At 49.8% G+C, this 14,781-nt stretch overlaps 1 protein-coding gene across 1 annotated transcript; it reads left to right on the forward strand.

Annotated features, from left to right (window-relative positions):
* Window positions 1-203: 203 nt before the first annotated feature.
* On the forward strand, window positions 204-7,340 carry NODAL (nodal growth differentiation factor). The gene is made up of 3 exons (XM_065894718.1): window positions 204-399; window positions 4,611-5,308; window positions 7,188-7,340. The coding sequence occupies exons 1-3, from the start codon at window positions 204-206 to the stop codon at window positions 7,338-7,340; spliced, it is 1,047 nt and encodes a 348-aa protein (XP_065750790.1).
* The last annotated feature ends 7,441 nt before the right edge of the window (window positions 7,341-14,781 follow it).

Here is a 14,781-nt window from a genome sequence, read left to right on the forward strand (position 1 = left end):
TCAGGTCTCCTCCCTACCAGGCTCAGGTCTCACTTGCCCCCAGCAGGTGGTCCCTCTGGGGGCCACCCCCGGTGACGGGGGCTGGGCTGGGGGGTGTTATCCGACCTGAAAGCTTCCCCTAGGGAGGAAGGGCAGGGGCGGGGCGCCCGCGAAGGCCCAAGATATAAGGGACGGAGGCTGGCCTTGGGCCCCGCCACCCCACCATGCACGCCCACAGCCTGCCGTTGTTCCTCCTGCAAATCTGGTGGGCTCTCCTCCAGGCGGGCGCCACGATGGTAGCCCCGGTGCCCCTTCGAACGTGGGGGCAGCCCTCGTCGCCATCCCCTCTTGCTTATATGCTGAGCCTGTACCGCGAGCCGCTGCTCCGGGCGGACATCATACGTAGCCTGCAGGCGCAAGGTAGGCTGCCCCGCCCCGCCCCGCCCCGCCCCGCTCGGCTGGACCCCCGGCGCGCCTTGGGCGCTCCCGCGCGGGACTCCAGGAGAGGGCTGGAGGGGCAGGGGCTGCGGCACCATGCCTCAGACGTGCCACTGAAACCGTATCCGCATGCTTGAAGGGCACGTTCAGGGGCTGGGGCTGACGGTGTCTCGGCGTCTGCCTTGGCTCGGGAGACAGGGTTGGTGGCACCCGGGGTGTGTCCCGGACTGAGACCTCTGCGTTCCGGTCCGGTTTAGGGTGGGTAAAGCGCGGGACTATAGGGTGGAAGACTGATTGTGCCACTGCTTATCTGTGCCGTCTTAAACTACCGTAATCTCCGGGCGCCTTGGTTTGCACATCTGTAGCCTAGGGATAATAGTGCGTCCCTTATTGGACTGGCGAGGGCTACGGACAACGCACACAGAACGCTTAGCACAAAACCAGGCATAGTAACGTATGGTCGTTATTATTGCTACAATTATTTTGTCTTGTCAAAAAAAATTTTTTTTTTTCTTTTCGCGAGTGAGGGTGAATGTGTTCCGGGGTCTGGCGTTGGGAGTGTCTCAGGCTGAGACTGAGGTTCGAAATAGGGTGTCAAGCATGTAACATCAGGGATTAGGTTTCAGAAATTATGGATTAGAGATGAAATGCCCCGAAGTCGAGAACTCCGGCAGGCTTGGGTCATCCAGCCCAGGCGAGGTAGGTGTCAGTGTCCCGGACAACACCGGGCTCGTCGTCCTCGGGGCCTAGATTTGGAGCGGGCGTGGTCACTCCCACGGTGACCTTGAGAGTATCAGCCGCGAGGATGGGGCAGCGTGTGTTCCGGGCACTGGGCGCAGGTAGATGTTGAGAAGAGGGAGCCCTTCCCACGGGGCTCCTCTACTCCGGGCAATCCACATCCCAGCGCCCGGGGTGGCCCCTGCCTGCCTGCACCTCTCTCTGCCTGCCGGGGGCCAGACGGCCCTCCCCGGAGTTCGGGCGAAATCCACATCCGGTAATCTGATTTGACGGCCACCCGCCGGCCCCTTGTGATCTGGGAGTGGGGGCTCCAAGCTCCCTGGCCAGCCGCGTCTGGGGTCAGACGGCCAGTGACCGTCTCCGGAAGGGTCATCTGGGGACTAGTCAGACTAGGGACACACGGGGGGCGGAGCAATTTGAAAATTACTGGAGTGCTCTGCCCTGCCAGAAAGTTGGGGGTGGGGGGTAGGTGGATGAGCAAAGAGTGGGAGGCGCACTTTTCCAATTCACTCCCTCCTTCCAGAGAGTTCCGGAAGGTTTGTGGTGATTTGACAATCTGGGAAACTGGGTCTGGTCCCTCAAACCCTGCTTCCCAATTCCCCATGTGTCCCTGGCACATCAGCTGACTTTTCTAGTCTCCTCCCCGTTTGTAAAAATTAAGTGCCCGGCTTTCTTTCTACCTCATTTGTGTGAGTGTGGTACCTTTCCATCTCGGGTTTATTTGTAAGCCTGCACAGGATAAGGGGAAATGGGTGTTGGAATCTAACCAAATCAGGTGTGCATCCGCGTCTTGTGTCTTTCACTGTTTAACCATCTTCACCTTGGACCTTAGTTTCTTCATCTGCAAAATGGTGATAAAGGTGGGGAGGATTTAAGGAGACAAGGCTTATAAAACACTTGGCATGAGGGAAGCAGTTAATGGTAATCACCCTCATAATTTATAATAATGTAGGGTGGGAACTCGGTGTCATACTCACCCTCTTTTTCTACAGAGTCCCTGACTCTAACTCAACACCCTGTTTGAGGGGAAAGGAACCCAAGATCATGAGCCCTTCCTTCTTTAGAATTGGAAGTGGGTCGAGATTTCGCTGGGGCCCATGTGGCCAAGCCTGCATTCAGTCTGTGGATGGGTTTCAGGGTGTCCATGAACCCCTTTCTTTTTTTTTTTTTTTTTTTTTTTTTTTATGCGTTACGCGGGCCTCTCACTGTTGTGGCCTCTCCCGTTGCGGAGGACAGGCTCCGGACGCGCAGGCTCAGCGGCCATGGCTCACGGGCCCAGCCGCTCCGCGGCATGTGGGATCTTCCCAGACCGGGGCACGAACCCGTGTCCCCTGCATCGGCAGGCGGACTCCCAACCACTGCGCCACCAGGGAAGCCCACCCCTTTCTTATAACCACCCCAAATCACATTTATTGTGTTAGTAGGAAATGCAGTTTTTCTGGGGAGAGCATTCTTGGCTTTTATCAGGCATTGGTGACCCTCAAAGATTAGACCTCCCCATTATTCTAAGATGAACCAGAGCCAGATCTAAGAAAACCTTTTAGCACTGTGTCCTGGGGAGCCCTTGGCTGCAGGTAGGGTAGTGGGGTCTCAGACTCTTCCAGCAGGAAGGAGTATCCGCCTCCCTGCCCCTGCATCCACACTGCCATCCCAGCAGCAGATGACTTTGTTCCCCTGTCCAGGTCCCTCACTGCCTGGACATCTGCATTTCTAACTTGGACTTGGGTAATAATAAGGAGGCAGTTGATGATGGCCGTTTATTGCACTTTGGTGGTTGTGCTGGGCAAAGCACTTTACACACATTATCTCAGTAAATCTCAACACCCCGGTGAGGTGGATACTGTTACCATCTCCCTTTTACCCAGAGGGAAACTGAGGCCCAGAGAAAGCTGGCTGCCCAGTGTGGCAGCAAGTGGCAGAACTTGATCGATCACCAGAGACACCAGGTCCCTCCTCTTAAACACTGAGCTGGAATGCCTTTAAAAAGCCATTTGTGGATACTTGAGATAGTGTGTTTTAAGTCCTGGTGTAGGCGGAGCTGTAGCGGAGTTGCTACATGTCATGGGGTGGTGCTGCGCAGGGCAGTGGGTGGTGTCAGCCTCCTCCCCACACCTCTGGGGAGTTGCTAGTCAGGGGCCGGTTATTGCCTCCTGCAGGTGCTAATGAGAAGGGAAGTGGAAATTAAGTGAAAAAGAACATCTAGGGATGGGCTGGGAGAAGCTTCAGGATGCTGAAGCTGGGAATTACCCCCTTCTAATGCAGGCTGGACTTCCCAGAGAAATCCACTGACTATCTGACCAAAGATGTTCTATGAGACAAAGAACCCAAAAAAACCAAAACTCTTGTGTGGTCTGCCCAGAGTGGACCTAAGTCAGAGATCACTACCTTCGGGACTGATTCACCAAAGGGTTACTGTTTTTATTTCTAATGCATAACCTCTGCCTTTTATTTAGCAATAGACCTGGGAACATCTTCATTTCCCTGGGTCCTCATGACAGTGCAGGGAAGGGTAGGGCATTACTATTCCCACTGCAAAGATGAAACTGGGCTTGAAAAAAGTTAAAGAGCACTTTTAGCTGACCTGAAAAATCCACCAATATGTGCTATTCCCAGACATCAGACCACATTAGTCCAGAACTAAAATGAATGGAATGTGCTTCCCCATTCCTTTTCATTCAGGATGGGTTTAATTGTCTTGGGTGTGTGCTTGCTGTGTCTGCCCTGGTGTGTGGATGACCTGGAGTGGGAACGGGTGAGCGCCCTGCAGGTAGGTAGGAGAGACCACTGGGTGGAAAAGTGCAAGGTCAGCGCACCGTCAAGCTTAGGATGTCTTTAGAAACCTATTTGTAAGGTTGCCAAGAACTCTTGAAGTGTCTGCCTCTGTCTTTAGGAATTGGTGGGGGAAAGGGTGACCAGTCTTTGGCTTCCGTTGCCTATGCCTCCCTGGGAGCTCCAACCCTTATGATCTGTGAATCGACCTCATTGTGCTGTAAAACAGGCCACCCTTTCCAATGAGAAGACAAAGCCTGGCAAGCGGGCCACAGGGTGGGTGGAAGTCCAGGATTTCTGTCAGAAAGCTAAGGGCTTGTCCTTAGATTGCATGTGTGAGGGGAGAAGGGAGAAGGAGACGAACGTATCCAATTTTTACTAATTGTTCTCTGGAGTGTCTTGAGGGGGAGCAGCAGAACAGTGATTTGGAGGTTGGGCTTTGCAGTTGGGCTTATTCTTGGCTTTGCCACCTTCCAAGAATGACACCTCACGCAGGAAATTTAACCTCTCTGAGCCTCAATTTTCCTCATCTCTAAAATGGGTTCAATAACATGCCCAGCTCATAGGGTTAGCGTGACGATTCATATAAGGTAAGGGCTCAGTCATGAGCTATGGTGGTTGTTACACCAACTGAAGCTGCAGGAGGACCCCACTCACCTGCTTCCTTCTGTTTTTTTCTCACCCAGATGTGGAGGTGGATGGGCAGAACTGGACCTTTGCTTTTGACTTCTCCTTCCTGGGCCAAGAAGAGGATCTGGCATGGGCCGAGCTCCGGCTGCAGCTGTCCAGCCCTGTGGCCCTTACTCCTGATGTCCCACTCTCAATTGAGATTTTCCACCAGCCAAAGCTGAATGAGGATAAGGACCCACCCAACTGCCCAGAACGTGTTCGAATGGACCTGTTCACTGTCACTCTGTCCCAGGTTACCTTTTCCTTGGGCAGCATGGTCCTAGAGGTGACCAGGCCACTCTCCAAGTGGCTGAAGCACCCTGGGGAGCTGAGGGAGCAGATGTCCAGTTTGGCTGGAGAGTGCTGGCGGCGGCCCCCCACATCACCTGTCACCAATGTGCTCCTCATGCTCTATTCCAACCTCTCCCCGGAGCGGAAGCGGCTGGGTGGCTCCACCCTATTGTGGGAAGCTGAGAGCTCCTGGCGGGTCCAGGAGGGACAGCTCTCCCGGGAGAGGGCCAGGAGGCACCGTCGATATCACTTGCAGGACAGAAACCAACTGTGTCGGAAGGTCAAGTTCCAGGTGGACTTCAACCTGATCGGATGGGGCTCCTGGATCATCTACCCCAAGCAGTACAATGCCTATCGCTGTGAGGGCGAGTGTCCTAACCCCGTGGGGGAAGAGTTCCATCCAACCAACCACGCATACATCCAGGTGTGATGCCAAGGCCTGGGGAGGGGAGGCGGTAAGCTGTGGGGGAGAATTGTCCTTACTACCAGATCAGGACACTGGCTTTGCTGTTAGGTTACTGTGTTCACTCATGCACAGTTATTCGAGCACCTACAATGTGCCAGGTTCTGTGACAGGTTTTAAGGATATAGAGATGACCAATGATAACATCCTCAGAGAGCCTACATGGAGTCATGCCTTGTCAGGTGACCCTGAACACACTGCTTTCCTGGCACTTTTTCCTTCTGTCATAAAATTAGGGGTGGAAAATAAATAAATAAATAAAATAAATAAAAAAAAATTAGGGGTGGAGTGTGTAGACTGGAGGGTCTCAGTTCCTCCCACTGCCCTGACATTCTAGGAAAGGAAGTTCAGAATTTGGAGTTTGGGAATAGACAGGCCTGGGTTTGAATCCTACTCATTAGCTATGTGATATTGATCAAGTTGCTTAGTCTCTCTGAGCCTCAGTCTCCTCATCTGTAAAATGGGGATAGCAATGCCTTACTTCTAGGGTTACATGAGATGATATGCATACCACATGTGTAGTATCAATAGTTAGCAGGTAACAGGTATAATGTTGTCTTACCATTACTAGAAGTCTGTAACTCATTGATGCAATGGGGGCCGTGTTTATGAGGCCAAGGTAGAGGTATTACTGTTCCAGCCACTGTACTTCTGCTGCCTAAAAACAGGAGTTGGACACCCATTTTGCAGAAGTAATAAAGCCAGAGGCTACCACCAGGTGCCACTAATCAACCTATGGTCTAGAAGGTGGTGGAGGGAGAGGAATGGAAGGAAAATGAGGTGGAGAAAGCAGAGAAGAGAGCTTATATATGGTGGTCCTGACCTGCTCTCAAAGGTCACACGGGATCAAAGTGTTTTTTTTTTTGTTTTTTTTTGTTTTTGGATCAAAGTGTTTTTATTTTCACTCTATGAGGCCTAGACTGAGAATCTCTTGGACCTGTAGTACATTCTCCATGCCAAGCCTCAGGCAGGGTCCAGAAGCTCTGGGGAGAATGTGAGCTGAGCTCGTGAGAGGGAGGCAGTGGTGGGGGCTGGTATCCTAGAGGACCTGTCCTGGGCACAGGCCCTCCTGAGTCTCTCCCAGGCCCCACTTCTGTCCACCAGCCTACCTGCAGCACGATCAGAGGGAACCAGAAACCCAGATAGTCCCAGTCACCAAATCTAACACTGACCCGAAAAGCCACCACTGGACCACAGGGACAGGGCCCAGTTCCAGAATGCCAAGGGCTTGTTACCTTTTCTCCCGTTGACTCTGCCCTTCTCTGGGCAACAAAGCAAATCCCACAAGAATTTCCACATGACTCTCTTCTTCATATTTCTGGAACTAAACCAGGAGTTTCTTGGAAGATTTTTAAAGTTGGTATGCACTCTAGACTAGAACAACAGGAGAACATATGTTACCTACTGCTCTACCCAGATACAGCTTTTAGAATCTTCTGTTTAAAGGCTGTTTAAAAAAAGTTATTTTAGGGCTTCCCTGGTGGCGCAGTGGTTGAGAGTCTGCCTGCCGATGCAGGAGACACGGGTTAGTGCCCTGGTCCGGGAAGATCCCACATGCCGCGGAGCGGCTGGGCCCGTGTGCCATGGCCGCTGAGCCTGCGCGTCCGGAGCCTGTGCTCCACAACGGGAGAGGCCGCAGTGGTGAGAGGCCCGCGTACCTTTAGATATTAGAGTTGATGATGTATTGGCATTCTGATTCCTTTATGAAAAGAATTTTCTATTTTTGCCCCCAGAAACTGATTTTAACTCTCTGTAACTTTTTCACCCTTTACCCAGAAATGACACCATTCTGACCTCACCAGTAGGATGTGAATTCACACCCCTGTCCTCCCTTTCACAGAGTCTGCTGAAACGGTACCAACCCCACCGAGTCCCTTCCACCTGCTGTGCCCCAGTGAAGACCAAGCCCTTGAGTATGCTGTACGTGGACAATGGCCGAGTCCTTCTAGACCATCATAAAGACATGATTGTGGAAGAATGTGGGTGCCTTTGAGGAGCTCCTGCAGGTGTGTTGGATTTGCCTGTACCCTGGAAGGTTGGGAAGCTCCTAGAAGACAAGATAACCATCTAATCCAAGGAGGAGAAACAAAGAGGGGGAAAAGTCCATCTGTCCACCAGACCTAAGGAGGAAGGGCTGCCACCCTGTCCTTGAAGGCTCTGTGGGGTCTGCTTGAGCACAGAGGAGAGGGAGGAGGAAGCCTGTGAAGCAGGCTTGCTGGGTTTTCTCTTTGCTGAACAGACAGTAGCACGTGAAAGCACTAGTACAAGAGTCCTTTAGCTGACTTTTTTCAACCCATGATCCCCCGGAAATTGTATGCAAGAGCTGGAGCATATGTGCATTTATTTTTGAGGTGGGACAAGGTTGTGTTTAACTTTTGTGTATTCTCAAAAGTGGCCTTTGACATACACTCACCCACACCCTTGCCGCCTGAAGATTAAGTATCACTATGTAAAATTTAAAAAGTCCATTGGCTTTGGTTGCCTCAGGCTGGGTCAGGGAGCCCCCGCAGAGTGGATCTCTGCTAATGAGTTGTACATACAGTAAAGCCATTGTATAGTTCTCCTAGGCCAGCTGGTGCCTTTGAAGGGCAAGGCAGGAACTAGTCCAAGAGAACTGGCCATGTTGGACTACAGAAGCTGGAGCCCTGGGGCGTCCCCAAGTCAGTCTGCTTTGGCGGGCACAATCCATCCAAGTCTAAAGTTCTCTCGACAGTTCACCTCAGTCTGTCAATGCGTGCTATTAATGAGGCCCCTGGGCTTCCTATCCATAGCGGTGAAGACACTGCCCTGGGTGGCAGACTTGCGTTATGGTCACAGCTCAGCCACTGAGAAGCTGTGTGACCTCCGGTGAGTAATTCACTGCTCAACCTCATCTTGTGAAATTAAAGCAGGCGGATCCTAGCGCATTTCTGTGATTCTTCTTTTCTCTCGCCAGCTGGCCTCATTGAGCACTGCCAAAACAGGGGCTGTACTTTTTTTGTTTGGCAAGGCGAGGGGACCATTTTATTGGGAATGTCAGTCCACAGTAAACTTACCCTGCTTTCCTAAGAAGCCCATAGACTAATGCTCCAACCTTAGGAAAAATGATTCCAATCTTGTGGGAATACTTGTTTAGAGGGGACTCAAACTTGAGTTGGTTGAGTCAAGGTAGTAATCCTGGCCCAGGAAGGGGTTGGCTAGGCTAGAGCCAGGCCTGGGCCTGAGAAACCTCAATGCCCCGATTCAGCAACAAAACTGATCCAGTTGCTCATTCTCTGGAGCAGAAATAACCTGCCCTCCCCACAATTCAGAATCACAATAGGGTTCTGCATTTGACTCTACTTAGAAAACAGTAGAGCTGGGGAGGCCTTGTGAGGTCAATTTTTGTACCATCCTCTTTCCTAAATGAGACCCCAGTGAAGCCTAGCGGCCTGATGCTACAGCTAGGAGTGGCAGGGCCAAGAGCTGAGCTCTGGTCTCTGGAGCCCCAGGGGCACCATCCGTCATACCATCTAGGGGTCTCTGCGCTCTTAGCTTTGGGTCAAGGCCTTAGCCTTTGGAACCAGACATTTGAAACCCCACTTCCACTACCAAACTTAAGTTCTTGGAGTAAAAATCCTATCCCAGGGCTTTAAAGCATCCTCTGTACTAAATGGGTGCCCAACTGTTCTTCTATGGCTGGGGCCAGGAAAGCGAAAGGTCAAGCTATTTGTGGCTATAGCTTGTGGGAGTGTTTACAGTTAGCAGCTCTACCAACTCACAGGACAAACCCCACTGATGACAGGACACCACCTCATATCAAGCAGAAGACACAGGCACAAAGGAGTGAAAGGACGTTTTGCTGACCCCTGCTAAAAGCTCACTGTGCAGTGTGTCAGCGGCAGGGGCCTTCTGCTGCCTGGCCAGAGGTATTTGCGGCTGAGCCTACAACACAGCTCCGTGCTCTGGAACCTACCTCCTAGTGCAGGCTTTGTTAAGTCTGAGGAAATGCTGCCTGCGGGAACTGAGTCCTGCCCTACCCTGAGGGCCAGGAAGGGGCTTTCAGTCAGAGGTATTTTAACTTGCTCTGAAGGCAAAGGTCTCCTTCCGCTGTTCCTGTAGCAGTGCCAAGTCAGTAGCCGATTGGGGGAAACTGGATGCATTACTCCACTTGGCTGGGGAAGTGGGAGGGCCTGGTACAGGGAGGAGTAGAGAAAGATAAAAGCAGAAACTGGGAAGCAGCTGTGACTCTCACACAGCAACACAGTCGGGTTAATCTCCGTCATGTAGTCTCCCCTTTTACTAGCAGTAAAAGCCTTATCCCTCTATCCTAAATTGCCTTTCAAGTTGATACCCTATTTGCCTTTGGGGCAAAGTAAAGGATATATGAAATGGCTTTCAAGATTATCTTCCCTTGAAGAGATTATTTCATCCTTCTAGGGGTCACACAAGCCTGCTCCACTCCCAAACTTGCACATTCTGGGGAAGAGCAGACCCAGTTGACCCACCTCTACTGGTCACACCAACTGAGCTGTCACTGAGCTCTTGACATACCAGCCACTGGGCTAAGTGCTTGCCATGATCCCACCTGAGCCCACAGTCACCCAGGTAAGACCTACTTCTTAACCCTATTTTAGAGAAGGACACCAAAGGTTACAGAGACTGGGAATCCTGTCGGAGAGAATGTGGCTGCTACTAAGTGGTACAGAAGGAATTCAAGCCTGTCTCACTCCAAAGCCTGTGCTCTAAACCTCTACGCTGTTTTGTTCTGTGGACCTGTTTACATGGTCCACAGGATTCTGGAAAGGACAGGATTCTTGCTCTCAATACTAATATGTGAGCCTCACTGGATTAATAATAGCAAGGAATGTGATGCTCACACAGCAGAGTCTAGTTTATTTTCAGACATCAGATATGATGGATTTCTAACAAGTGCTCCTGAGGGGCAGAGGCAGCCCTCGTCAGGAAAGCTGTTGTCTGGGCTTCCTCCAGGCTGGTACCTAAAGAAGGGCCTTCTTGGGTGCATCCAGCCCCAGAATGTACGTGTTCACCTCCAAGCTCCTTAGGGAAGGGACACATCACCTCCTGGCACATACAGGGCCAGATGGACAAAGTGCTCCGTAAATGTTGAGAGGAACTGACACATGAAGTGGCCAACTGCCTTTGCCCATCTTCCTCACCAGGCAAGATGCCCAAAATGTGTCAACAGGATTTCACCTGAAATTTAAAAAAAAAAAAAAAAAAAATTAAGAACACCAAGGTGATACTCAAGATCTTTATTGATTCAAGTGTAACAGCAACCGTTGGTGAGAATTTAACTTTCCCCCTAATTTCCAAACACTTGCTGGTTTGGAAGGACAGTTAGAAAAACAAGAAACAAAAACCTGATCACGGAGTCACACAGGACTGCCTCAGGACTGTGTGGTGCCCTCTGTTCTCCATCCACGACAGTGAAATGGACAGGCCGGGTAAGGGGATACCCACATTAAGGGAGACGAAGGGAAGACCAAGGAAAGTACTGGCAGTCTCTGTGTTTCCATTCAGAATGGATGGAACTGGGCCACTGGTGGCACAACGACAGGGAAGAACATTTTTTTTTTTAATATATATAAAACATTTTAAAGATGCTTAAAATGGACACCCGAAAAATGTGAGTGTCCTCTGGGCTCTCCAAGACACCCTCTTTAAGGTTCGCCACTGGGTAGCAGAGGGTCTCCTCACCCAGGTGGCAAGAGATGGGCTCCATCTCCAGGCGAAGGAAAGGCACTGGCTCACAGTCCTCAGTGATTGGAACACACACCAGGAGCAGGATGCCTCACCACACAGCTTGCCCCTCATCTCTCGTGTTACTCCCCCACTCTCCTGGTTTCAAGTAAAAATGACCCTTGGCCTGGGCTTGGGTTTTTTGTTTTGTTTTAAAGATTAAGATGGAGACGAAGGGGGTACATTGGGGCAAGAATGGATATTCTGTGCTAGATTCATGCAATCTCAGGTGTTCAGGAATTTGGGGTTTAAGCACCGGCAAGAGCTCCCTTTGGAAATTTCAACGGGGCCAAATGATTCTCAAGCACTGCAGCATCTCTCTGCCAGCCTCCCACTCTTACAAAGGTGGCAGAGAGAGAGTTTAAATACCCCAGGAATGTGTTTCATCTCAGTACTATTTTCCATTGGGGATCGAGACAGTATGGTCTGCCAGGGCTGCAGGCAGAGGAAGCAAAGAGAAACCACAGATCATCTGAACAGGGACTTGAAATACTTCTCCTAAATCTAAGCTTTGCCAAAAGGTGTCAACTTCCAGGACCAGCCCAGAGAAAGAAATGTAAATTACAGAGGGTGGGAAAGGTGACAGTAATGACTGTATCAACCATCCTTAGTCTTCAATCAGACATGTCCGTGAGCAAGCCTCAGGGAAACGCCAATACTCAACTGGAAAAACATGACTAGAACAGGAAACGCCCCTGGGGTATAAGCATTCTAAAGAATTGTGACCCGACTGCCTCAAGATCTGATGTCATCTTTTATCAAAAGCTGGGAGAGAGGTAAAGAAGTGGCGGCGGTGGGGATAGTAATGTGTGGTAACTACGCCCCCTTCAAAGTCCAGACAGAAATTGCCCTCCCAAGGAAACAACGCTTCTTTTTTGTTTTTTTTGACAACGCTTCTTTAAAACAAATACTACCCCCTCCTAGATATCATGGGCAGCTAAGAGATTGGGTTTCGCAGATTAATAAATAGCTCCCCTTATCATGTAGTCCAGAAACATGATAAGGGGAAGTTTTGACCCAGAGAGAAAAGCACCGGGCCTCCCTTCTGGAGGGGAATGTAAAGGGCTGAGGGCCCAGGCTTCAAGCAGCCAAGATACATGATACCCCTAAGGTCTGACAGACCCAAAGAGCTGGTAACCCAAACAGCAAAAATAAAAGACCACCTATTTTGACTCCACCTCAAAATCAGACGGAAAAAAATTCATTTGAAGGTGCTTTAAAGATGAGTTCGTTAATTCTGGAAGAAGTACCTTTTTCTTTCTTTTTTTAATAGCTGCCTCAGCAGCAATGCCTTTTTATTCAAGCACACTCTAAAGCAAGCAGGGCTATAGACAAAATGCTGGGAAGAGTTGGAGCATAAATCCAAACAGGAATTTGCATCCTTAAGATGCCTGAAATCTCTAAAAACTTGGCACAGGTGCCAGAAACACATAGCAGACATTCACTAAACACGTGTTGAACTGACAAGCTTCATCTAAGTTTTTCTTCAGGGTGAAGACAGCACTGGTTCTCTTTAAGAACCCGTTTCCATCAGGAAGCCCAGGATGAGGTGGGCACGCAGAGTTAACCAGCAGTGGATTTAAAGAACAATAAAGCACAGACAGACATTTCTAATTCCCAGATGTTCCCTACTTATTGAGAAGTGGCTTCTTGAGTGAGAGACCTGGCTCAAGTCTGCTTCAGCTGGTGCAGTTTGTGACAGCAGGTGCCAAGCATCGACTCTGGTGGGGACCTGGCTTCCGGATGCTCTCAGCTATGACACCCTGAATCGGAACGGTTAATTTTCCTCAGCCCAGTAACCCAAAATGTAATTCAAGTTTGCTCCCTTTGCTTAACAGCCCTGACTCCAATTAAGTCCATTTGAGTGGCTCAAATAGAAGGATCCAATTCCCTTTGTCAATTCCTGGCTAAAGGAGATACCAAGCAAGCAGTATTGAGTCTTAGATACCAAGCCAAGGACTTACAAAGAAGCAACCTTGGGCTGCTGGTAGTATACACCAGGCAAATGTATAGATACATTCTCCTGGGAATTGCCATTTCTTGCCTCCCCTCTTAAAACTGGCAGTAGCCATGGGGAGAGAATCCGTTTTTCATCTGTTTGTCGATGCACATCTTAAGAGAACTGTTTTCAGTAACAACACCTCTCAGTATATCATCTACTTTAAACCTACCCCCTCTTGTTGACCTGGTTTCATTCTCTATTGGGGGCGAGGTGGTTTTAAAGTACACCCAAAATTCTTTGATACCGCTCCATGCAGTAGGTGGGGTGTAACTCCCCTCCCCTTGAGTGTAGGCTGGCTTAGTGGCTTGCTTCTAAGGAACGGAATGGGAAGGCGTGATGACGTGTGCTTTCGGAGACTGTCATAAAAGGCACTGCAGATTCCTCCTTGCCCTCTTTCTCTGGGATCACTTGCTCAGGGGGAGCCAGCTGCCATGCTGTGAGGACACTCATGCTGCCCTAAAAAGAGATCCACACAGAAAGACACTGAGGCATTTTGCCAACAGCCACAAAGAAAGCTCAGAAGTGGATTCTCAAGCCCCGGGTGACTGCAGACCCCACTAACATCTTGAGTGCAACTTCCTATGACCCTGTGCCAGACCCATCATGTGAAGCTGCTTCCCAGGTCCCAACCACAGAAACTGACAGATAATGTTTCCTCTTTTAAGATGTTAAGTTTTGGGGTAATGTGTTAAACAGCAATAGATAACTAACGCAGATGGAGGGACAAAACTCTTGGCTTGGAAGCCTAATAGCTAGAAGCCAGCTTCTCTACACTGTGGTCTTGAGAACACAATAGCTATTTCAACAGAATATGAGGAAGTGGTGAACTTAATGCACCACACTACGAAGGAGGTAGAATCATGACAATGCATGTCTCCTGCTGGAATTTGGACAAGGTCATTTCTCACCGACATGGATTGTCCCCAGAAGTACAGAAACATGGTTTTCTCCTAAGAAGAAAAGTACAAATAATCAATAAGATTTTAAGAACCGCCTAACTCAAATGCTACCCTAAGGAGGTTCCCTTTCCAGGAAAAACCCCAGAGGGATTATTCATTTAGGGCTTCAACTGTGAGATTCCTTCCAAACATACAGGAGTAAACTACCTACTGGATTCTGGCTTGCCCTGAAAATGATTCTATGAGGCATGGCACAAAGGTGTCATCTGTTGGAAGTTCATCTATTGCCTTGTGAAATTATCTTTGAAATGCCAATTTATGGAGGCCAAAGTATCTCTAGTAGCAGTGGCCTCCAGGAAGGAATTGCACCAAGCAGTATGGAGGTCGTTACAGAGATGGCTAAAGGATTGGGAAGCTGCTACATTATACAGCTGACACTCCCAAGAAGTACTAGAAATATGGCCTCTGATTAGGGGGCCACACGCAGCAATTCCTCAAGAGAGCAAAAAAGGGGAACATGGCATCTTAAGACTACTCAAGCTGGCATGTTTTAAATTCACTCCCCGTCTCTCAGTGAGGAAGCCGAGTTTTCATGTGCAGCAGTAAAGAGCAAACAAGGGCGCGTGCTTCTGCTGACAGCCCGACTACTCGCTGTAGTGGAGTCAGATTCCAGAGGATGCCCAGGCTGGGCCCTGAGGAGGATGAAAGCGTCACTCCCAAAGAATCAAGCTCCCAGGGGACAATGAGGTCCTGAGCAAGCTTCTCATGCAAATTACCAATGCACCTTAAGTTGTTCCAAGAGTATGTAAAGT

Source organism: Phocoena phocoena, chromosome 16 (assembly GCF_963924675.1).
Source record: "Phocoena phocoena chromosome 16, mPhoPho1.1, whole genome shotgun sequence".
Lineage (NCBI taxonomy): Eukaryota > Metazoa > Chordata > Mammalia > Artiodactyla > Phocoenidae > Phocoena > Phocoena phocoena.

What these genes read in the sequence shown, in the direction of transcription:
- NODAL (XM_065894718.1), top strand. Translation starts at nt 204, where the DNA reads ATGCACGCCCACAGCCTGCCGTTGTTCCTCCTGCAAATCTGGTGGGCT. An exon ending in ACGTAGCCTGCAGGCGCAAG is followed by an intron (nt 400 to 4,610) that starts GTAGGCTGCCCC and finishes TTTCTCACCCAG; the next exon opens with ATGTGGAGGTGGATGGGCAG. An exon ending in CCAACCACGCATACATCCAG is followed by an intron (nt 5,309 to 7,187) that starts GTGTGATGCCAA and finishes TCCCTTTCACAG; the next exon opens with AGTCTGCTGAAACGGTACCA.